The following is a 24,529-nucleotide window of genomic DNA, read 5'->3' as shown; positions in this document are numbered from 1 at the left end:
ATGAGGTCTACACAGCCCTAGACACATATTTTTTATGTTGCAGTTCTGACAGGACTCAAGCACACAGAGGACATCCAGGACATAAGGTAATTCATGGATGGCACGTTTGCTCAGGACTAGGCTCCGTGAACTTGCACGGTTGCAGCCATCTCTCTGGACAGATTCCTTCTCCCCAGTGTGCAATCTATAATACAGATGCCCCGGCCCCTCTTGGAGGCAATAGCTATATAACACGCCTGCTGTGCCACCCTCACCCCCCTCTTTTGCTTCCCTGTCTCCGCAGCACTGCACTAACTGGCCTGGATCCTGACTCCCCCATTCCCCTCTTTTCCTCTACTTGTGTCGAAAGTGGGCAAGAGATGGGAGAAGCCAGAACTCCATTTGTTGGCATTCCTCCCTGCCTGCAAACACACATGCACACAAACACCATTTGGTAGTGTCAATATATTTTATCTTAAAGATGCTTTACACATAGAATACAAAAATATGCCCAAGGAGGATATGGTGCCTGGGTCTACCCAAGGGGCTTCCAATGCCAGGACACAGGAAGGTAGCAAGGCTTGGTAGAAACCTCCCCCACTCTCAAGCATGAGGCGTGAGTCCAAAGGGAAACTAGGCCCCACATCCTATCTAGGGTTAGTGTCTTAGAGAGATACAGTAGGTGAATTGGGGCTGTGATGTGTAATTCAAGGGGAATCTTCTCAGCTCTTGGGGTGACCAGACAGTGCCTGAACAACAGTATTGAGATACAGTACAAGGAAGAGGCCCAGCATTTTTGGGGGGGTGTCAGTGAGAGACTATAAATAATTTAAGAGAGGGAACTGTACAGGCATTAACTGGGCCGCCCTGGGAGGTAGGTCAGTATAACAAAGTGGACAGATGAGTCAAAGACAGATATTAACCAAGGACATGTCCAAACCTAGACGGCAAAGGGAACCTGCTGCTGCCTTTGCTCTTCAAGAAGGCCCCAAGTGCCAAGCAGCAGCACTTTGAGCAGAGGAACTCCTTAGAACCAGTCCAGTAAGGGAATATCCCCTGCAGTAATGGGGGGAAATGCCACTGGTGTGACAGGCTCAGCAACAGCTCCTCCCCACTGAGCAACACGTGGGACAGCCTTTGTACTAGCCACACAGCATGAGGGACAAGAAACCCAGGTGTATTTTTTTTTTAAAAAGGAGGGGTTGAACCCATGCTTAGCTCTAGGAAAGTGATTAGGTGGGATGCCATACACGTGGCAGGACAAGCCAGACCCATTCAGGGAGAGGGAGAGTGGCTGCAGCCAGATATATAGCCTTATGTCTCAGCTGCCATATGCAGTTGTTAACCGTGACTCCCAGCCATGCTCATCTAAAAGAAGTTTGAGCCCACTCATCAAAACGGGCTCGGGCTCAAGCGCAACAGTGGCTGACAGGGCAGGGAAGCAGAGGCAGGAGTAAAATCACAAGCTTTGCTATGCAGGGCAGGGCCAGGGGCTGCAATTTAGCTGGAATCTCTGGAGTAGAGCTGGTGGCCAACCACACTGATCTAATGCAGAAAGGAGGGGATCTCTCTAGGAAACAGGGGGGCACTGAGGAAGAGAGTGTGTATTTCCTCCTCCAGCTTCTTTACCCTGTACTTCTGAGGAGGATCAGGACTGCCTCCCTTTCATTTACTGTCTAAAGCCAAGCTACAATGATCAAGCAAACGCAGAGAGAGAGAGCACGCACTAGAAAGGCAATGGAATGAGGCCCACTGCAAGGGAAAGGACTTCCCAATGCATATCGTACCAAAATGGATTGGAGGTGGACCAGCAGAGGATGTTCATGCTGGGAGAAGAGGTGGGGGTTGTACTCTTAGCCTACCCAGAACAGATATGCACAGCTAGGAGCTTTTGTTGCACCCTAGCCCCTCCCCGAAAGGGTTGCATTAGGGCTGCCAAAGCCCAGCTTAGCCCCCCCAACCTCATCCCTCTCTCTGATGAATGCCTCTGAGGTTCCCCAGAATAACTGCCTATCAGGATACCCAGGCCAATTTGTTACCCTCTTCAGCTTGAACCGAGAGTCCTGTTATGCTCTCCTTCATTCAAGGACAGGTCTGGAAACCAGCAGCTGCACCTCCCTGAGAACAGCAAACAGTATGAGCCAAGAGGCAGAAGCTAGATCAGACAAGGACAAGTGACAACATGGACTCCTAGCTGACTAGGACCAGGTCTAAGGGAGTCTCGTGCACAAAGAAGTGGGCAAGCAGCAGCAGCTGCAGAGATTCTGGCCCCCGTTCACATTACACTCCAGTCATTAATACAGGTTACTTATTGCTTTAGGGCGTCTCCAGCCCCTATAGAGAGGAAGTGGGTGGCCCAGCATCAAAGGCAGGGCACAGTGGTGTGCCAGGCCCACCAGTGGCCTGCCCAGTAGTCCTGCCTGCAGGGTCCAGCAGAGCACAGAGTCCTAGTAGCGCCCAACCTTGGCATCGCCAATCGCTCCCCAGACATCAAATACAAACTCATCAGGGAAGGCAAAGTCACCCAGCTGCTCATCCAGGGCCTCAGCAAATTCATCAGGATTCTGCTTGTCCTTTCCCAGCTCCACCATGGTAGCCGCTATGCAGGGAGAAGAAAAGAAGCCAGAGGTGAGCATCCATTCTGCCCCCAAGACAGCTCATAAGCCTACATGACAACTGAGCGAGAGACGCAGGACAGCTTCCTGTTTGCTCCCATTCCAGCAAAGGTATAGTGCGCAAATCAAGGAGAGATGCCGGCATCTACAGGAATGCTGCTGCTGGATCATCCACAGCCTCTTCATGATATCACTTTTGGTGATTTACTATCCAGATTAAAGAGGAAAGAAAGTGCAACTCACCTAGCTCTGTGTCCCGGATGCCCATGTAGCTCTCCAGAAGATCATCGACCTTCTCAATGGCCTTTTCCTCAAATGCGGACGGCTGCGAAGAGGAAGAACAGAACTACTGCTGGAGCAGCAGCAATGCTCCTCTTCTGCTCTAGAAACTGGGGGGGGGGGCGGAATCCTCCCAATGACTCGGTTACAAGAACTAGTAGCAGGTGGGGCCAGAGGTTCTAATGCAGGGGGAGATGGCTGTAGTGTAGCTGAAGAATTTTGGCATAGATTGGGGGACGAGGTGGGAATCTAGAGCTTGTTATCTGGGAACAATATGGGTCTCTCTGTATTCAGAAACAGTGTAAAGGGGGCAAGGAAGAGTACCAACAGGGCTCTACAAATTATTGGCTTGGTGTACAAGCCTGTCTGTTTCTTTTTGTGTTCACCCCCCATCTCATCCCTTTCCTTCTCTGGCATGTACAAGAAACCTGGAGAAGCAGGGATTTTTCCTATTTGGGCTGGAGAATGGAGGTGAGAGAAACAGAAGCGGCGATGGCTTCTCCTTCTTACCACCTCTATGCCACAGCACAGCAAGAGCGGAGGGGAGGGGATGTATGTTGCTGGGCATCTCTCTCAACAAAGGGGCATAGATTTGTGGGCAGCTGCTCTAACCCGCTCTTGGAAAGAAGTGGAGCCCCAGTCCCTTAGCATGGCAGCTTATCTTTCTAATTGATGTTGCTGGGCTTGTTAAACGCATACCTGTTCCTCCACAGTGGCTGGCCCCTTGGCCCGCAGCCGCAGAGTGCCCCTTCCTGTGCCAAGCTGGGCGCTCCCACCGTGTTTGCCTCCTGCAGACCGCTGGCTGATCATATCTGGAACAGAACAAGAGAACGGCCTGGTGAGTTCTTGCCCAGTTTGCCCACTGGTGGTCCCAGCTTAGCAACATGCCCAATAGGATCTATGTTTTCCTTCCACATGCAGTGGCTGCACGGAAAAGCAGCACAACCTCAAGGATTGGAAACTTCTCTTTGACTTTTTGTGGAATATTAAAATGATATGATGTTAATGAGATTTGAAACCAACTAAGATAACCGCTGGAGGAAGGTGATTTTATAATCTATTAAGAGATAGGTTTGTTATATATTATAGATTTATAGCTGAACTATGACAAATCGGAAGTCAATATTTTTATATATATGTATTTTTTTTTGTATTGTATTAGTTATTGATTTGTGTTTTCTTTTTGTATTATTTTGGTTTTGAAAATCAGAATAAAAATTAATTGGAAAAAAAAGAAAAGCAGCACAACCACATGTAGTTTTCAGCATACTGTATCGCTGCTAACTCCTATTTTGGAGTAGCATGCCAAAAGTATAGAAGGGGAGGCACATGTGTGGGCACATGCATACACGCACACACGCACACAGGGAGAGGCTTACTTCAAGCTCAGAGCCAACGCATGCAAACTTTCTGCAAGACTACCACATACTGAAGTGTTCATGAATTTATGCCCTCACAGCACATCAAGACAGAACCATCCCATCAGTTCCCAAGCAAGTGAAAGCAAACCATTCAGCATCTCTGACTATTTGTCTAAATATAAGCACAACAGACTTTAAAAAGCAATGGCCTGGAGAGGGCAACGATTCCATAAGGAGAACTGGGAAGAAACTCATTTCAAGATGCCAAGTACATACACAGGCAGTGGGAAATTAGTGGATCTGGGGAGGATATGATGTGTGGGGCAACGTGTGCCCAGCAAAAAGGACAGGGCAAAGACCTAGAGACCATTCAAGGAATGGTATAGGCAGTTGCAATGGTAGGACCATCTTTCCACGGTGGAAGGTAATAGGGGAGCGATGGCAGGGAGACCACTGTAAAGCAAGTTTGGGGAAGACCATTCTATCTAGTTGAAGGTTTTTAAATATATCCCCAAAATAACAATCTTGTCCCAACACACTTTGGGCCCATTTTCTTCTCCCATCCCAATGCTCAAATTAAATAAAAAGCTATCTTTTTAGCAGCGGCTCCCATGCCTTGCAAATGTCATATTTCCATAGCCTTTGCCAGCACTGCTCCCAGAAAGCACCTTCTGAGTCTACATGCCTCCTGGGGCACTGTTAACTTCAACCAAATAATCAATTAAATTCCCTAGAGGGGAAATGGGGGGTGGAAATTAGTACTTAGTACTGTTTCCCCCTTGCTAATCAGAAGAAAAAGGAAATCTGTAGCCTGCCAAAGGGTCAATGTCTCTGCACCACAGAGTTCCCACATAAGGGAAGCAGGACAAAAACTAGCACAGCAGGACAACGACCACCAGCTAGAATCAGGCATTCTTTCTAAGGCAAGAATAGAAAGAGTGATTTCGGAAGAAGCCAGCTGTGTCAATACCCAAGGGAGTTACAGGGCAAGAACAGGAGCAGAGGGAGTGAACTCGAGAGATCAGACAATCTGAATCCCCAAAAGACTTCAGTTACACTACTCAGTGATGTAGCTAACCAAGACAGGCATTATCAAAACCAAGACAGAGTGACAGAGCTATGTTGGGCGGATGAGACACAGAGGGGCATCTCATGTTACAAGAAAGCAGTCACACAGGATTTGCACAACTGAGTCAAGCAGCCTCTTTCTGTAATTCCAGGTTATCACTGCACATATTCCCTATGGCAGGGATGGGGAACCCATGGCTCACCAGATGTTGAGGAACTACAACTCCCACCATCCCTGACCACTGACCATGCTACCTGGGATTGATGGGAGTTGCAGTCCAGCAACATATGGAGCGCTACAAATTCCCCATCCTTATCCTATGGGGAGATCAGTGTGTCCCTAATCCAGATACAAAACGTTCTCTTCACATTATACCTAGAGGTACGAAAGGAAAACGCAAGGGGGTTACGTCTGTGTCACCCCCCCTTCTGCCCCACTCCCTGGACAGCCTGCAGCAGACTATGCCTCCAATCTCAGTACAAATCTGGGATAGGTATTTCTTTCTCTTTCACTGAAGCAGTATTTTATCTCCACCAAGGTTTGTTGAGAAGTTTTGTAAAAATTCTTTAAGCTTGAGAAAGTCATCTTTGCTCACTTCCTCTAAACAGTGTATGAGCTGGTGAAACCATCAGCCACAATGTCCTAATCTCTTTGCCATTTCCCTAGTTCTGCAATTGCTTTGCGCCCCAGTTGTCACTACTGGTTTGTGGTGGTTCATCCACAACCTGATAAGGGTCTGCTTAGTGCATGTGGCTCACTGACAAAGTGCTTGAGCTGACTGAGCATTTCTTTACAGACCTGCAACTGCCTATCTTGCTGCTGATCAGAAGTTTCCCACACTGTGGCTCATGTTTACACGGCTTGCAAAAACTTATTTTCTAACCTCCAAGCAGACCATAGCAGTGGGAAGATTTTTTCTAAATCAGCAAGATTAGCCCAAGCACACTTACTACTTACAAGTAGTAACAACAGGAAGGTGCTACATGTAGGGGGCACATTCTGCATAATTTATTTATAATGAGAATCTGTAGCCAGTTTTTATTTCAGACACTTTGAATTTTTGCTCACAGAAGACTGTACTGAACTACATCAGGGGAGGGGAACCATTTAGGCTCCACAGGCCAGATCTTTATTAAGACTGGCGGCCTTGTGGGCCAAATCTGACAGGTGGGTGAGGCCACTCACCTGTCAATCACCTGATGTCACAGAGACATCAGGTCCAAGTCAAAGCACCTTGGAAGCTGCTACTGAAATGAAGGTTTCCCCCCCCCTTCATTTTTGCAAGGGATTCTGATGCAAACCCCTTCCTGGTAACAGGCCTATGCAGCCAGCGCAAGGGTGATGTCAGCTGGGCATGGTTTGGGGAAAGTAGCCAATCTTGGTAGGCCAATCTTGCCCCACAGACCGGAGGTTCCCCACCTCTGAATTACATGAACAGAGAGTCTATGGGAGGAGTGTTATCTTGTTTCACAGAATCTAATGATGCTAACACTGGACACTTCTATGGAAGATGTGGAAAATATCAATTGCTTGTAAAGCACCTACTATGATCAACCAACTCTGCTGGCTAGGGCTGATGGACATTTGGATCCAAAACATCTGGGGGGCACCCAGTTGGTGAAGACTGCTCAAGATCATTCAGTGGAGGTACCTCACTTTTCCACAACCAGTTTATGGAAGGGTAAAGAATAAATGTGACAAGAGTACTGCCGCAATAGCCTCCCAAACCTAGCATCTGATCTCAGTCTGTTAGCAGCAATGTAGTGCTTACAAACAGAAAACGTTTGCCAAGCCATTTTTTCCTGCGTATTTTGTGGTATACACTGGGCCTAAACTGAATAAACTCAAAAATCCACATAGATTTCCTGCCCAAAGGAACTAATAACGATTAGTTCAAATCACTGCTTAAAAGAAAATATATATCATATTATAAGTGTGTGATGACACTACACTAGCTTTGAGAAAGAAATTAAAACAAGTGCTAAGGCTTTCAGTTTTGCTTTGTTCTCTACAGTCAGATGCCCAACACATCCAATTGGTGGGAGGCAGCCCACCAGCCCAATGTGTGGTCCTGGAAAAAGAACTGGGAGGTCAAAGCCTTGGCCGGGAATGGAAAAACACACTACTCTAGGAATGTAGAAAAGATGAGACATTAACTCTTTTGTCGTGATGTCTGAAGAGCCACTTCGTTTGCCAGCTTATAAGCAGATGCATGCATGAGAGCAGTAATGTGCTTCTGGATAAGCAGAATCAAAAAGTACCAAACAAGCTTCAAAAGGAGGACCCATGAACTTAATGAGGACTATATTCATGCTCCAGGCTACAGTGGATGCTTCAACCACTCTACCATAAGTTTTTACAGTCACTTCTATAAAAAACTTCAATTAATTGTCAGAACAGAAAAAAAAATGGTTTTGTTATCGAAGCTGGTGTACTTAGTTACAGGGTAACTCGGAACCTTAAGATGTAAGAAATATGTAAACAGAGATTCCAAAAGAGGCGGTGACAGACAGCTCCAGAGCAAAAGCTTGGCATCCATTCCTCATACCTCTATCTCTTCATTTATAAAGGAACAACTTAGGTTTTCTATGCTTAGTTATAATTGCCTGCAATCAAACTTTAGATTGTGCAGAGTCATTCTTGTATCAGCCAGACAGGTAGAACAATTCCAGATTTGGATGAGAGCTCAAGATGAGAGCAGCCTTCCCCAACTGGGTGCTCTCCAGATGTTTAGGACTACAATTTCTATAATCTCTGACCACTGGCCATATTGTCTGGGCCTGATGAGAGTTGCAGTCCAAAACATCTGGACAGCACCAGGTCGGTCCATCTAACCCAGTACTCTGGGACTACATGCCAAAGCCAAACATGGACAGAGCCAAAGCCTCATCCATTCCCGCCCAGCCACACCCAGCCATTTAAACATCCCCTCCTGTTATATCCCCACTCGCTGCTTCTCTCCCCTTCCCTACGCAGCAATTAGACTTACCAAACAAAAGTCTGTGTTTATGCGATCTTTTTTTCCTAATTGCCATATGGCGGGTGGGGAAAGCCATATATGGGTAGGATAGGGTTAACCATTCCCACCAAACCCTCAAAAGTTAGACCCCCACATAGCAATTTACACAAATGGGGCTCCTCCCCCCCCCAAATTGCCAGGAGGAGAGGAAAGACAAGGAGAGGTCCAGCTCAAATGAAATCTTGGAGGGAAACATCTGGCCGGCAGGCTGCTGATTCTCCAACATGAGCTATGCTGACTTGCAGCGGTTCTCCAAGTTTCAGACAGGGGTCTTTCCCACCCCTACCTGGAGATGCCTGGAACTGAACGTGAGAACTTTTGTAGGTAAAGCAGGAGTGAGGAACCTCCGGCTTGCAGGCCAAGCTTGGCCTGCCAGGTTTCCCCATTTGGCCCGTGAGGCAGTTTTGGGCAAGTCATGCACATCCGCCCTATACATGACATCAGGTTTTGGACAGGTAAGGGTGGGGCTTGGCCAAAAGAGGCTTAGCCCCTCGCACAGCTTCCAAAGTGCCCAACAAACAGATGCTAGTCCGGACCTTCTGGAGCTTTGTGCAATGTAGGATTGTACTCAAGCTTGGTTTCGGTGCACACAAGAGCTCCCTCCAGGGAACTCTCTCACACACCTGAACTTGCTCTTTGGCTACGTTTTGAAGTCAGTACTTCAAAGCACCTTGCAGGCAGTGAGGCACTGCTAAAAGGGTCCCCCCCGCTTAATTTTATTAAATGAGCTGCTAAAATGAAGGAAAACCCCTTCCTTTTAGTAGCGTCTTGCTGCCTGAGAGATGCTTTGAAGTCCTGGCTTCAGAGCACCAAATCATCTGACATAATTTGTGATGTTGGGTGATTGAACAGGTGGGAGACCCTGCTCACCTGTCAAATTTGGTCCATGAGGCAGATCCTGATAAGGATCTGGCCTGTGGAGCCAAAAGGGTTCCCCACTCCTGATATAAAGGATGTCACAGCCCTTCCTTAAAACTAAAAGATTGCATAACACACTTTGTGCTTGTTTTATGTAAGTATAACGATTCATTGTGCGCTATGCACCACTCCCAAGGAGCTGCCAAGTTGTTCCAAAACATAAGGATGCATACATCTCTTCCTTGTTTATGCACACACAGCTGTGGTGTTGTATGTAATTATATCATAAGGTTTTCTCTAGAGGTATTTAAAGACATGAAATGCCAGCAGGTTGATGGGAAGTGTTTTCCTGCTGCCTTCTCCAGTGACCTTGGCTCATCTTGGTACGTCAGTGAGCGCTCGACCAGTCTAAGGGGGAGCTGGCATTGTCGAGTCAGATTAATGGTGACTTCCTGAAACTGCATGGCTTGTGTATATTGATTGATATAATTGATTGACTGTGTATATTGATGTGTATGCTGATTGAGAACACACATTCCTGAGAGAAGTTCTTACAGATCAATTAGCAAACTGCAGAAAGAGGAGCCCAATACCCTGCCCTTGCCACCGGTGAAGTCAGCCTTCTCATTTGTCTTATCATATAATCCTAGGGCAGGAGCTGCAAAAAGGCATCAGCAGGAACCCAGCTCAAATCCTGTAAGCAAATCAACAACTCTCTAGTCAACAGGGACGGCAGAGCTCTTGGTAGCCCAGCTGTATGTCCAACATACTGGGATTTGAAAAACTGTAATTCAGAGAGACAGAACTACCTGCTCATTGCTTCCTGGCACCATCCCCAGCAGCTGCTGCCTGGCTCCCTGCCCCTCCAGCACACATACCCATAGATCCCTCCAGCATTCCACTATCCTCCAAGCACAAATTAGCTCATTATGGACTGTGGCTGTGTCGGGTTTAAGACCAGGGAAGGCTGTGGTCTTGGCAGCAGACATTGTGATGGGTCTGGGCTGGGCCCAAACATATGCCACAATTAAACAGCCACATGATAGCCAAGAACGTGCAAGGCCACCCTTGAGAACCAACCTTGGGAACCAACACACTGCTTATAGGAAAGACCGGGATGCAAACCTACCAAAAAGACCTTGCCACATCTTGCCTCCCTGCCTACTACAATGGTAGGACAGATTCACACAAGAGCTGTTGTCTCCCAACTGCCTCAGGTAGCTTCTGCTAGGGGCCACAGAATGAGTGGTTGTCTGCCGCAGTGGCTCCTGCTCAGCACACCTTTCCTAATGTGTACATGTGGCCACCCAGATTAGGCACTCTCCGTGCAGAATGACAGGGCCCATCCTGGGCTGAGAATTAACACAGATTGCTCTCCAACCAGTAATTTATATGCAACACGCACACAGGAAAAACAACATTTAGTTACTGTAAACAGCCCAGAGAGCTTCGGCTATGGGGCGGTATAGAAGTACAATAAATAAATAAATAAATAAATAAATAAATAAATAAATAAAAGAAACTGGGAGCTTCTACAGCACAGGGGCTGAATAATTATCCAAGCAACATGTTTCAGTTTTTTATGTTTCTTACAAACATTTTCCAACATAAAGCAAATGTCAAAATAAAATATCATACAGAATGAAATTAGAATGTACCATTTGTAATTCAGTAATATGAGAGCATTGGTCAGGGGTCCGATTACTTTTGCAAGGCACTGTATGAAAAGGAACAGAAAAGCAGTGCTGAGTAGGACCAAAACCCACACAAAGAACAAGGGCAAGCGGAGGAAGTATGATTTCTCAAGACTGAGACTGTGCACCCATAATCCCAATTTGATTTACTGAGGGATAAACCTTGTACTGTATTACAGCATGAGGACAATTGACCTTGACCCAAAAGACCAACTAGCAATAAAAAGAGTAAGCACTCTTCAAGTACATGAAAGGTTGTCAAATAGAGGAGGGCTGGGATCTCTTCTCGATCGTCCCAGAGTGCAGGACACGGAATAATGGGTTGCAGGAAGCCAGATTTCGACTGGACATCAGGAAAAACTTCCTAACTGTTAGAGCCATACGACAATGGAATCAATTACCTAGAGAGGTAGTGGGCTCTCTGACACTGGAGGCATTCAAGAGGCAGCTGGACAGCCATCTGTCGGGAATGCTTTGATTTGGATTCCTGCATTGCGCAGGGGGTTGGACTTGATGGCCTTATAGGCCCCTTCTAACTCTACTATTTTATGATTCTAAGTGAAGTTCCAGCAGCCCATGGGGACTCAAAGAAGCTGACGCAGAAGTTCTGAAAGACGGCCTGTGTCCCCTGCAGCAGCTGTTCTAGGAGATTCTTTCATTACTCAAATACAGAGATTGATGCTAGTGCAGAAGGATGGAATCTAGTAGTTAGAAGGCAGGTTAATTAAATGCACATATAACATGGGCCAAAAGAATACTTGTGGATTTCTGGGAAGACCTCTGCTGTAGGAAAGGCCCCTGAGAACTGGACACAAATGTAAACCATCACTGTGTTGACCAAACCACAACCAGGAGTCAAACTGAGATACCAGACTGCACCAAAAATTTGCATTTGGCCAGTTTTTAAACTGGCCTGATTTCCACTCTGGCTGAGTTCCACTCTATTGCTTTTCATAAAAATGCTGGTCAGTGGCCAGTTTATTTCCTCACATTACATTCAGATCTTAGAAGTATGGGAGGGTGAGTTATAAAGATGTCAGAATATGACATTCCACTGGAACTTATCATTATACTATTAGGCTGTTTTGATAGTAATGTAGAAACAGGCATAGATTTGCTTTCTGTTTATTATCTGCAGCAAAAATACCTTTGGTGTTATTATTGGAAAATTAATGGTCTCTGAACACATGACTGGTTGTCAAGAATCTATGCCCAAACTTATTAGTTTTCATGCAGTTATGAAGGCAGCCAGCAAAATAAAATTAGTAATTAATCACTCTCTCAAAAAGTACAGGTAGTTGTGCTGGCACACAAGAAAACCCACAAAATCCTTAGTAGGGAAATATGTTTATTAGGCCAAACAAAATAGCAAAAAACAGTGGGCAAGCTTTTGGGTTCTCCAGGACTCTTCATTAGATTAAACAGTAAACAAAGCAAGAGGGTAGATGGGGGAAGAAAAAAATTAACTGGTGGTATAACACCACACACATGCCTATGGATAAGAATCTTAACGCAGAATGTGAGAGAGACTAGCTGACATCTAAATGATGCTCTTTTAGGTACTATGCAAGTATCAGGTTGCACCAAGGCCTACTGGGAAAAATAAGAACTGGTCTGTTTGTGATGGTTCAAAGTTGTTAGAACCAGGGCTGTGGAGTTGGAGTCGTGGAGTCAGCAGAAATGTACTGACTTCAAAATAAATTTTGATTGACAATTTTTTTTAAATATAAATTCAAAATGTCAAAGAAGCTTCCCATGAAGTCAGCTGTAGTTGAGCATTTCACCATAACTCACAATGGAAAACATTTTGTATGTCAGTGTATGACACAGGACCCAGATGAAGACAAATGCTGTGATGCCAAGATCAGCGCACATTCAGGCAGCGATAAAAATGCTCCTATAAGAACATAAGAACAGCCTGCTGGATCAGGCCAGTGGCCCATCTAGTCCAGCATCCTGTTCTCACAGTGGCCTACCAGGTGCCTGGGGGAAGCCCGCAAGCAGGACCCGAGTGCAAGAACACTCTCCCCTCCTGAGGCTTCCGGCAACTGGTTTTCAGAAGCATGCTGCCTCTGACTAGGGTGGCACAGCACAGCCATCATGGCTAGTAGCCATTGATAGCCCTGTCCTCCATGAATTTGTCTAATCTTCTTTTAAAGCCATCCAAGCTGGTGGCCATTACTGCATCTTGTGGGAGCAAATTCCATAGTTTAACTATGTGCTGAGTAAAGAAGTACTTCCTTTTGTCTGTCCTGAATCTTCCAACATTCAGCTTCTTTGAATGTCCACGAGTTCTAGTATTATGAGAGAGGGAGAAGAACTTTTCTCTATCCACTTTCTCAATGCCATGCATAATTTTATACACTTCTATCATGTCTCCTCTGCCCCGCCTTTTCTCTAAACTAAAAAGCCCCAAATGCTGCAACCTTTCCTCGTAAGGGAGTCGCTCCATCCCCTTGATCATTCTGGTTGCCCTCTTCTGAACCTTTTCCAACTCTATAATATCCTTTCTGAGATGAGGCAACCAGAACTGTACACAGTATTCCAAATGCGGCCGCACCATAGATTTATACAACGGCATTATGATATCGGCTGTTTTATTTTCAATACCTTTCCTAATTATTGCTGGCATGGAATTTGCCTTTTTCACAGCTGCCGCACACTGGGTCGACATTTTCATCATGCTGTCCACCACAACCCTGAGGTCTCTCTCCTGGTCGGTCACCGCCAGTTCAGACCCCATGAGCGTATATGTGAAATTCAGATTTTTTGCTCCAATATGCATAATTTTACACTTGTTTATATTGAATTGCATTTGCCATTTTTCCGCCCATTCACTCAGTTTGGAGAGATCTTTTTGGAGCTCTTCGCAATCCCTTTTTGTTTTAAGAACCCTGAACAATTTAGTGTCGTCAGCAAACTTGGCCACTTCACTGCTCACTCCTAATTCTAGGTCATTAATGAACAAGTTGAAAAGTACAGGTCCCAATACCGATCCTTGAGGGACTCCACTTTCTACAGCCCTCCATTGGGAGAACTGTCCGTTTATTCCTACTCTCTGCTTTCTGCTTCTTAACCAATCCCTTATCCACAAGAGGACCTCTCCTCTTATTCCATGACTGCTAAGCTTCCTCAGAAGCCTTTGGTGAGGTACCTTGTCAAACGCTTTTTGAAAGTCTAAGTACACTATGTCCACTGGATCACCTCTATCTATATGCTTGTTGACACTCTCAAAGAATTCTAATAGGTTACTGAGACAGGACTTTCCCTTGCAGAAGCCATGCTGGCTCTGCTTCAGCAAGGCTTGTTCTTCTATGTGCTTAGTTAATCTAGCTTTAATAATACTTTCTACCAGTTTTCCAGGGACAGAAGTTAAGCTAACTGGCCTGTAATTTCCAGGATCCCCTCTGGATCCCTTTTTGAAGATTGGCGTTACATTTGCCACTTTCCAGTCCTCAGGCACGGAGGAGGACCCGAGGGACAAGTTACATATTTTAGTTAGCAGATCAGCAATTTCACCTTTGAGTTCTTTGAGAACTCTCGGGTGGATGCCATCCGGGCCCGGTGATTTGTCAGTTTTTATATTGTCCATTAAGCTTAGAACTTCCTCTCTCGTTACCACTATTTGTCTTAGTTCCTCAGAATCCCTTCCTGCAAATGTTAGTTCAGGTTCAGGGATCTGCCCTATATCTTCCACTGTGAAGACAGATGCAAAGAATTCATTTAGCTTCTCTGCAATCTCCTTATCGTTCTTTAGTACACCTTTGACTCCCTTATCATCCAAGGGTCCAATTGTCTCCCTAGATGGTCTCCTGCTTTGAATGTATTTATAGAATTTTTTGTTGTTGGTTTTTATGTTCTTAGCAATGTGCTCCTCAAATTCTTTTTTAGCATCCCTTATTGTCTTCTTGCATTTCTTTTGCCAGAGTTTGTGTTCTTTTTTATTTTCTTCATTTGGACAAGACTTCCATTTTCTGAAGGAAGACTTTTTGCCTCTAAGAGCTTCCTTGACTTTGCTCGTTAACCATGCTGGCATCTTCTTGGCCCTGGCGGTACCTTTTCTGATCTGCGGTATGCACTCCAGTTGAGCTTCTAATATAGTGTTTTTAAACAACTTCCAAGCATTTTCGAGTGATGTGACCCTCTGGACTTTGTTTTTCAGCTTTCTTTTTACCAATCCCCTCATTTTTGTGAAGTTTCCTCTTTTGAAGCTATGAGAGCTTCCAATTTAAAAAGACATTTTCAGCCCTTTCCAGGGCTGTGGAGTCGCAAGCAATTTTGGGTGGAGTCGGAGTCAGACAGTAGAAAAATAGAGGAATCGGAGTCGAAGGTTTGGCGTACCGACTCCACAGCCCTGGTTAGAACCAAGTTGCTGTCTCATTTGCAAATCCCAAAATCATTTTCTGGGAAAAGCAAAACCCCTTTTCTGGAACCAAGGAATCATCCCACACTCAACTCTCCTGACCTGTGAAATACCTGTGCGGGTTAAAGAACTAAACTGATGCTCACAAAGTGGCCCAGGGGCTACGCAAAAATCATATGACGCTCCAACAAGGAAGATGGAGCCCCAGTTTGGGATGACAGGGTGGTTCAAAAATCTACCAGGAAAAGTGGTCCTACCAAAAAGCAGCTCATTTGTTTCTCTCCCTCACCCCATCCCCGCCCCTAGGATGGCCAACTTAGCAACAAACACAACATCCCCTTTCAGGTACAGCATGACAGAGAGGAGGGAATCAGCACAACCACTGCTGAAGCACTAACAAGCATTAATCCAGCAGCGGGGATGAAAATGAAAAGTGAAATCTTCCATTATCAGTATTCCATAATAATCTTGCTGTCATAGCCATAGTCATATAATAAGAGTCTGATGGGAATTTCCTCTATCCCAAATATTTTCTTGCCATCGATTCTGAATAAGTTGCTGAAATTTTGTTGTAAAGTCCTCTGTTCTTCTTTTTTACAAAATGCACTGGCTCATCTCTTGAGAGTTTTTCCATTGTCACATGGCTGCAGTTAATTCCATAGATTTTCTCTATATCAAGCTCCATCACATCATTCCAGTCCAGAAAATTATCCAAGCCATTGATAACTTTATCTCTAATATCTTCATTAATTTCTTCAGAGATAATGTTAAATTCCAAACAGTAGATTTTATTTCTAATATCCATAAACTCCAGATCTTTTTCCAATTCCACATTTGTTCCAATCTCCAGGGCTTGTATCTTCCCTTTATTTTTTATTTTCTCATCTCTGATCTCATTCTCCTCTCTCACAGGATCCCCTATTTCTTTAAGCTCCTGCGTCATTTTGCTCAGTTCAATTTTCAGCTCCTTACTGCCCTGTCGCAGGGTTTGTTTCATTATCTCAATCTCATCCATTATTTTCTGAAACATAATTACTTTGATTCTCAGCCACTTTCTTGATTGCCATTTTTAAAACCACGAAAACAAAACAAAAATAAAGAACCACTTCTTATTTCAGCAACAATTGGGTTAATATTCCAGGCTTGATGACATCACAGTATAAACAGAGCAGCCTGCCTTATCTCTCTATGTTCAAGAATACAAAACAAATTTAGTTCCCAGCATCAAAACAGTTAGTGGCGTCGTGAAGAAGCAGATTCGTCAAAATAAAATAGACCAAAAAGAGAATAGTCCCAGACAATATAATGTTCCAAAGTTCATATTTTTTATTTTTTCTCCTCGGAATAGAAATCCCTCTTCTGTTTATATCTTTAGAATGCACTTCCAGGACAGCTTTTTGCAATAGAAACAGAGATAAGCTGTTAATTTCGTGAATAACAGAGAAGAGTTATAGCTCACCCAGAAGTTCTTTAAAGCTGATTCATTTGACAAATCTCTTTTTGCTGCAACAATTTAAACCAAGTAAAAAAAAGAATAGAAAGAAGGGTGCTTGCCTGTTAGTCCGTTTTCTCTTTGAAGAAAAGATAAACATGTCGCATTAATCAGATAGAGCTTGTTCGGAAGTCCATCCGGCATTGCTGGCTGGACCTTTTCTCATAAATTAATGAAATCCAGTCCTCCCAACAAAAACAGGCTTTTGAGGTTGATCTCTACGTTTCTCCCTGCCCGGGAGAAATTTCATCAGTCAAAAAAAAAAATGTTCTGACTGATTTATATCTGAATAAGCTTCTTCTGAGGCGGGAGCCCATCTCAAAAGCAGGCACAAGCGAAGTCACCCTTCCCGGAAGTCCCAGTATTATGGAATACTGATAATGGAAGATTGGACACTGAAATTACTGGACTTAACAGGACTATTGAAGATGGAAGATGGAATTAATATGGATAATGGAATACTGGCTATTGAAATTATTGGACCTAACAGATTTTGATGAGATGGATTAATCGATATGTTTATTTGGACTATGGTTATGACAATAAGATTATTATTATTATTAATGAGATGGATTAATCGACATGTTTATTTGGAGAAAAATTGATAGATATATTTCTTAAAGAATTGAAACCTCTCTTTGACTTTTTGTGGAAAGAATAAAGTAATGTTTATGAGATTTGATGATTAATTAAGATAACTACTGGAGGAAAGTGATTTTATAATATAATTTAAGAGACAGGATTGTTATATATTGTAGACCTATAACTGATCTGCGACAAATGGGAAGTCAACATTTTATTTTTTTGTTTAATCATTTTTGTTTTGTTTTGTTTTTTGTCTTTGAATGTTTTATGATTTTGTTTTGTTTGTTTTATGAAAATTTGAATAAAAATTATTGTAAAAAAAAAAAGAAAATGAAAAGTGAAGAGGCAGCATGCACACAACAGCCACAGCGAAGGAAGAAATAACTTGCAAAGTGGAAAATCATCCTTCCCAGAACTGTCCAGTGAGTCACTCAAGGAGGAAGGAATTTGCAGTGGCAGAGGCAGATCAAAATGATGGATAAGCTGTAGTGCAAACAGCAGGGAATGCAATGCATTTAGAAACTGGAACTCTTTGAGGCTTATTCTGGGTAGCAGGAAGAAGCATTAAGTATAGCGGATGCACCACAGACACAGAACTCCAGGGTCTGATTATTACCTAAGAATGTGATCTTAGCCTCTCTCTGCAGAGGAAAATGCTACAGGTGCTGGAAGGTACTCAGTACCAGAATTTAAAGACATCCTGTATGGCAATCAGCCTAATGTACCAGGGACAGAGCAGTACAATGAAAGCACAAGACTCTGACCAAAAAGGAGCTGGATCCTACCCAGAACACAGTTGTTAACTCAAGAGTATTCATCATGGAGGAGATACATTGAAAAACTGAGCCTTGATCAGTTTGTATCTTCAATGTGGAGCTTCCTGCCTGTCTCCTCCCAAGGGCTGGGACAGTCCAACTCCACACTTCGCTCCACCTATCTAACTTCCTCAGTTCTCCTCTGAGGCACTTAGAAAACACTGTTTCCTCCTTCCCCATCACATCCATCCCATTCTCATACTAAGTGCAGAATCCCTCCCCTAGAGGCCTACAAAGCGTCAGGGTAGAGAAGAGAAAGCTTTGAAAATGGAAATGGACTGCCTTCAAGTAGATCCTGACTTACGGCTACCCTATGAATAAGGTTTTCATGGTAAGCGGTATTCAGAGGGGGTTTACCATTGCCTCCCTCTGAGGCTAGTCCTCCTCAGCTGGCTAGGGCCCGCTAAGTTTGCCACAGCTGCACAAGCCAGCCCCTTCCTTGTCCGCAACTGCCAGCTGGGGGGCAACTGGGCTCCTTGGGACTATGCAGCTTGCCCACAGCTGCATGGGTGGCAGGGCACGTAACTCCTGAGCCACTCATTGTGGAGGTGATCTTTAGCTGGCCCTTGACACCCAGGAGACACGAGCAGGGATTTGAACTCACAGACTCTGGACTCCCAGCAAGGCTCTCCTCCCCACTGTGCTATGCCAGCCTCAGAGAAAGCTTTACCAATAGGATAAAAGGGCCCTGTCAAAAGTCTGCTTGCAGTGCTGGCCCAAGCCATTTTGCTGCTGAAGAAGAGCTGGAATGCTCCCCCTCCCCCGCAACAAATCAGGGCCAACATTATATGAAGTCTTTCTGCAACATTCAAACACCAATCCCTGTTCTGCCTCCCCCCACACACAACGGGGCTGCCTAAAGTAGACTGTTTCACCCTGCTACATGGCAAGGCCATCCTCTCTGCCTGCCTTGGAAGGGCATGTGTGAAAGCAGCTTCTTCCTCCCAACAGAGATTTGGCTCAGGGATACAGAATGCTGGCTAGCTGATGCCATCCTGACCTCTATTGGTGAAAGGAGACTGTTGTACCAAAATTTCAAATGAGGCAGAAGTGCCCCAGATCTGAACCATGGGGCTGGGCTGCCTCTCAAGGGATTGTCCAAAACACCCAAGGTGCTTTTTGTATGCAGTATGTGTTTTGCTAATGCATGAGAGAGATGTTTTAAATCAAATGTACATTTCACATGAAGTAAGTTCTACAAGTCCTGGGACTGCAAAAAAGTGATTTTAAGTAGTACATTTGAGTATTTCCTCAGCCACCTTGTAAATCCTTTGGTGCAGATGCTAAACAAAGCTCCTGTGTCGCGTGTGTGCAGGGTATGGGTGCTTGTTAAAATACCGAAAACTGTAGTTACCCATTAACAGGAAGTTGCTATCTCTATAGTCCATGCTCTGGTGACCTCCTGCCTGGATTGCTATAATGTGCTCTATGTGGGGCTGTCCTTGAAGATGGTCCAGAGGCTGTTGCTCATGGCAGGACCATGTGCCAGCAGTCCTGAGAGTACTGCACTGACTGCTGGTGAACTAACCAGGCCCAGTTCACAGTGTTAGTACTAGCATAAAAAGCTCTAAATGGCTTAGGACCCAAGTACCTAAAAGAGTGCCTTTCCCAGTATCAACCATCTCAGGTCTTAGTCAGCAGGGAGGCCCTGTTGGTGTGCCACCCTGGGTGTTGCCCGGTTGGCAGTGATCTGTGACAGGGCCTTCTCAGTAGTGGTTTCCTATTTATAGAATGCCCTCCCTAATGAGGTGTGTCAGTCTCCATCATTATGAACATTTAGGGGAAATTTAATAACATTCAACATTTGATGGCTGAAAGATACTGTTCCTGGCAACCCTGAAAGTATGAGCTGAGAGCAGAGAACAAATGGTTGTTTTTAAACGTTTTTGAAATATTTTAACTGCTTTTTTATTGTTGTGTTGTCCACCCCGGGCTCCTTTGTGAAGAAGGGCTGGATATTATTACAATTGTAATTGGGAGAGATATTTGAAAACAGTAACTGCTAAGAAACACTAAAGATGAAGGGAGGCAAGTAATATGAAGCCCAAACTTATTCATTTTCTGAAGAACTTTACTGAAAAGGATTAAAAATGTCTTAAAATGTATCAGGGACTTATTGCAATTTCTGTTTCAGCTACGGCTTGAATTGTCACCATGCTCAAGAAAATTATATACAAATTATTTATTTATTTAATAATTATTTGAATTATATCCCACCCTTCATCCTACCAGAAGCTCAGGGTGGCAGATCCGTTACATTAGATCATTACATTAGAAATTAGATCAATGACAAACTACCACTTGGGCCTGAAGCCACAGCTAATTTGAATAAGAGTTATTCTGCAAATGTAAAATGTCCACTCTGTTGAAGACTATGCAACTGAGGTAATGGTGCAGCAGCAGCGACATCTGTTGGCCACTTTACCGCATAACAGTCAACTGGTGCTTCAACCTTATTTTCCGCGCCTTACATACTCTATCTACCCTTGAAAAATAATTCTGGACCCACATAATTTAAATTCTATGTTAAGCAAACTGGTCTGTCTAAATCATGTCATTTTTCATAATATGTTCTGGATTTTATGGGGAGCAGCAAAGAGATTGAAGAAAGGGCACTAAGGCCCTCTCCAGCCACTGGACATCTTATTCTGCCACTTATCTGGCTTCAGATTTCAACAGGTATTACCCACACATTATTAAGCACAGCAGCTCATCTATAATTAGAAACTTGCTTTTTCTGCACTATCACCAAATCACAAAAATAAGTTGGGCCTGATGAATGCTACATCCCACCCATGTTTCTTTTAAGGATCTTGGAGAACAAGAGACTACTACTCTAGTTCCCATCCTGCCCCCCGAATAGGGAATGGTGCTCTAGTACTCTATTGCTATTTTTAACACTGCACACTACAAGAGGACAAGCTTCCTTTACTCTAAGCTCAGGTGAGCTTGATGCCAACTGAAACAGAGCCCACCCACTTCTCTCCTAAGTCCTTTGACACAAAGGACTGTGTGTTGAAGTAAAAGTAGGGATCAGATTCCGCCCCCCAGTAGGGCCCCTTCTCTCCTGCCTCCTCTGTAATGCTGGGGGTGAGCTGGATGGGGCAGACTGGCAGGGAGTGAATCTCATCTCTAATTAAAAGTCAGTTTCATATACATCATGGAAACCTCTGTGCATCTGTATTAGCTGTAGAATTATGACTTTGTCTTGTATGTTATAAGCAAAATGGAAACCATGCTTTGCTCTGTCCAAGTTCAGGCCAGAAGCTACAAGGATATCAGCTTGCAGGAAGTACAGAATTCAAACACACCCTTTGTCAACTTTCTCCTGTTAAACCAAGTGTTTGTCAAGTGTTAAAACAGTTCTTCCTTAGATGAACTGCCTATAAACCTCCTTATTTTGGAATGTAGCCATTGAAATTAAAACGCTTAACTACCAATGGTAAGCCACAGGTTTTTGAACCAGGCCATGTCATTAGCTGAAGTCACACATACTTCTGAGTGGGAATCAGGTAGAGATTAGGTGCAGAAAATGAAAATGCAAGCTAATATTAAAAGTCTGGCTTTGCCCTCAGTCTTTCATCAAAGCAGAAAGAATTTGATTGCCATTGTACTAGAGTTATTGAGTCAATTTCCAAATAAGATTCCCAGTCAGAAGTATGTCTGACTTCATTTTCAATAGTGCCGCATGAATAACATGTGAACCCTTCAGCTATAGCACAGTGGGGAGGAAAGCCTGGCTGGGAGTCCAGAGTCTGTGAGTTCAAATCCCTGCTCATGTCTCCTGGGTGTCAAGGGCCAGCTAAAGATCACCTCCACAATGAGTGGCTCAGGGGTTACGTGCCCTGCCACCTTTGCAGCCATGGGCAAGCTGCATAGTCCCAAGGAGCCCAGCTGCCCTCCAGCTGGCAGTTACAAGGAAGGGGCTGGCTTGTGCAGCTGTGGCAAGCTGAGCAGTTCCTAGCCAGCTGGGGAGGACTAGCCTTGGAGGGAGGCAATGGTAACCCCCCCCCCCGAATACTGCTTACCGTGAAAACCCTATTCATAGGGTAGCCATAAGTCAGGATTGACTTGAAGGCAGTCCATTTTTCCAATCTCTACCTGCTACCTCATTTTTCAGCAAGATTATCAATTGCTGAGTTAATATACTGACATTTTGCTTGAGGACTGCACCATGCAGGACTGCACGGGAGAGCAAGAGACTGCGGGATGGCATTGCCCACTGCAGGAATGCAACCCTCAGAGTCTTAGTCAAGAGGAAATGCTGCCCCTGAGCAAAAAAAAAAAAAGGTCCCACCTCAGACTATTGTAATCAAGGGCAATCCAAGAAAAACTGTATCCTGAAGCCTAGAGAAGTAGTGGGAGGCATCAATTTACAGACTCCCTAATTTTACCTTCCCACTAACCAATGAATTGGCTGGTGATTGCAACATGCCCCCTAGGACTAAATGAGCCTGTTTTCCTTATCTGCAATCAGTGACCAGAAGGATTAGAGTATAAAAGAAGGGAGAAACTGAGCCCAACTAAATTATCTCTAGCCTTGTAAAAATAGCTCAGCTATGGTCACTTTCCTCCTCTAGGATGCACACCTTAACATGGTGAGGGGGTTTGAGTGTTGAAGAAGCTGAGAGCAATACCGTCAGGAGCCTAGACCAAGAGGCTAGATTCAGCAGGGGCACCCAAGGCGAAATGGTCAAAAGCTGAGACACCAGACTAAGATGCATCCAAACTCAGAGGAAGGCAATGGTAAACCACTTCTGAATATCCCTTACCACGAAAACCCTATGAACAGAGTATCCAAAATGCAACACAAGATAGTGCTGGAAGATGAGACCCCCAGGTCAGAAGGCACTCACTGAGCTACTGGGGAAGAACAAAGGACAAGTATGAGTAGTGCTGTGATTAATGATGCAGCTGGGTCAAAGCCGAAAGGAAGCCCAGAGGCTGATGGGCACAGATACAAAAGGAGAGTCTGGAGCTGTACGATGGACACAACAGGAACATGGAATGTTCGAAGCATGAACCAGGGAAAGTTAGCAAGAAATGGAGCGTATCAACATTACAATACTTGGCGCAAGTGAATTAAAATGGACGGGAATGGGGCATTTTCAATCAGGCAACTACAAAATATTTTATGCAGGAAATGAGAAATTAAGAAGAAATGGGGTTGCTTTAATAGTGAGAAGTGATGTAGCAAAAGCAATTAGGAGCTACAACGCAAGGTCTGAGCAAGTGATATCAATGAGATTAAATGGGAAAACTATTAACATAACCATCATCCAAGTCTATGCTCCAACAGCAAAAGCAGAAGAAGAGGGAGAGATTTTACGCAGAAGTACAGGAAGAAAATGATCACACACCAAAACAAGATGTGCTGATAATCATGGGGGATTGGAATGCAAAAGTAGGGAACAGAGAAGAACTAGAGATTGTGGGGAAATGGGGCCTAGGAGACAGAAATGAAGCAGGAGACTTACTGAATTCTGTGAAGCCAATAATTTGTTTCTTGCAAACACCTTTTTTCAAGCAACAGAAAAGACTGTACATGTGGACATCACCAAATGGTCAATATAGGAATCAAATTGATTATATAATTGGTAGCAGAAGATGGAGAAGTTCCATACTTTCTGCAAAAACAAGACCAGGAGCAGACTGCGGTACAGATCATGAACTGGTCGTATCAAAAATCAGAGTGAAGCTAAAGAAGAACAACAAAGCAATTATAATGCCAAAATACAATTTAAATAACATCCCAGAAGCATATAAAGATCAAATAAGGAACAGGTTTGAGGCTTTAAACTTAGTTGACAGAGAACCAGAAGAACTATGGAAAGAAGTCAGAGACGTTATCAGGGAAGAATGCAAAAAGACAATACCTCTAGTTAAAAAGAGAGAAAGACCTCAATGGATGACTGAAGAAACTCTTAAAATGGTTAAAGAAAGAAGGAAAGCAAAAGCAAAAGGAGACAGAAACACAGTCAGAACCCTAAATGCAACAATACAGTGACTAGTATGTAGGGAAAAAGAGAACTATTACAATAGTTACTGTATAGAAATAATAGAGGACAACAAAAAGGGAAGAACAAGAGCCCTGTTCCAAAATATTAGATAAATGAAAGGGAAATTTAAACCAAGAGTAGGGATGTTGAATAATCAACAAGGGAACACACTGACTGACCGAGATGAAATAAAAGGAAGATGGAAGCAATACACTGAAAAACTCTATAAAAGAGATGCAAGGATGACAGATTCATTCACAGAGGAAACATATGATGAAGAACCAGAAATTTTAGAATACGAGGTGAAAGCTGCTCTTAAAATACTTGGAAGAAACAAATCACCAGGAACAGATGGCATACCGATAGAGTTGCTACAAGCTACTGAGACTGAATCTGTCCAA

General features: G+C 44.1%; 1 protein-coding gene across 3 annotated transcripts in view; it reads right to left on the bottom strand.

Annotated features, from left to right (window-relative positions):
- Positions 1-429: 429 nt before the first annotated feature.
- GIPC1 (GIPC PDZ domain containing family member 1) overlaps positions 430-24,529 on the bottom strand; it is a 39,006-nt gene continuing 14,906 nt past the window's right edge. For all 3 annotated transcript variants that reach the window (XM_061616601.1, XM_061616600.1, XM_061616602.1), the window contains 3 exons: positions 3,573-3,685; positions 2,838-2,919; positions 430-2,578 (listed from right to left, as the gene is read on the bottom strand). In XM_061616601.1, the coding sequence (XP_061472585.1) occupies positions 2,427-2,578; positions 2,838-2,919; positions 3,573-3,685 (347 nt within the window). In that variant the 3' untranslated portion in view covers positions 430-2,426. The remainder of the gene's footprint in view (positions 2,579-2,837; positions 2,920-3,572; positions 3,686-24,529) is intronic.

The sequence above is a fragment of the Rhineura floridana genome, chromosome 3 (genome assembly GCF_030035675.1).
Source record: "Rhineura floridana isolate rRhiFlo1 chromosome 3, rRhiFlo1.hap2, whole genome shotgun sequence".
NCBI lineage: Eukaryota > Metazoa > Chordata > Lepidosauria > Squamata > Rhineuridae > Rhineura > Rhineura floridana.
Note: the sequence above shows the minus strand (reverse complement) of the source record. Positions and strands in the feature narration are given on the sequence as shown.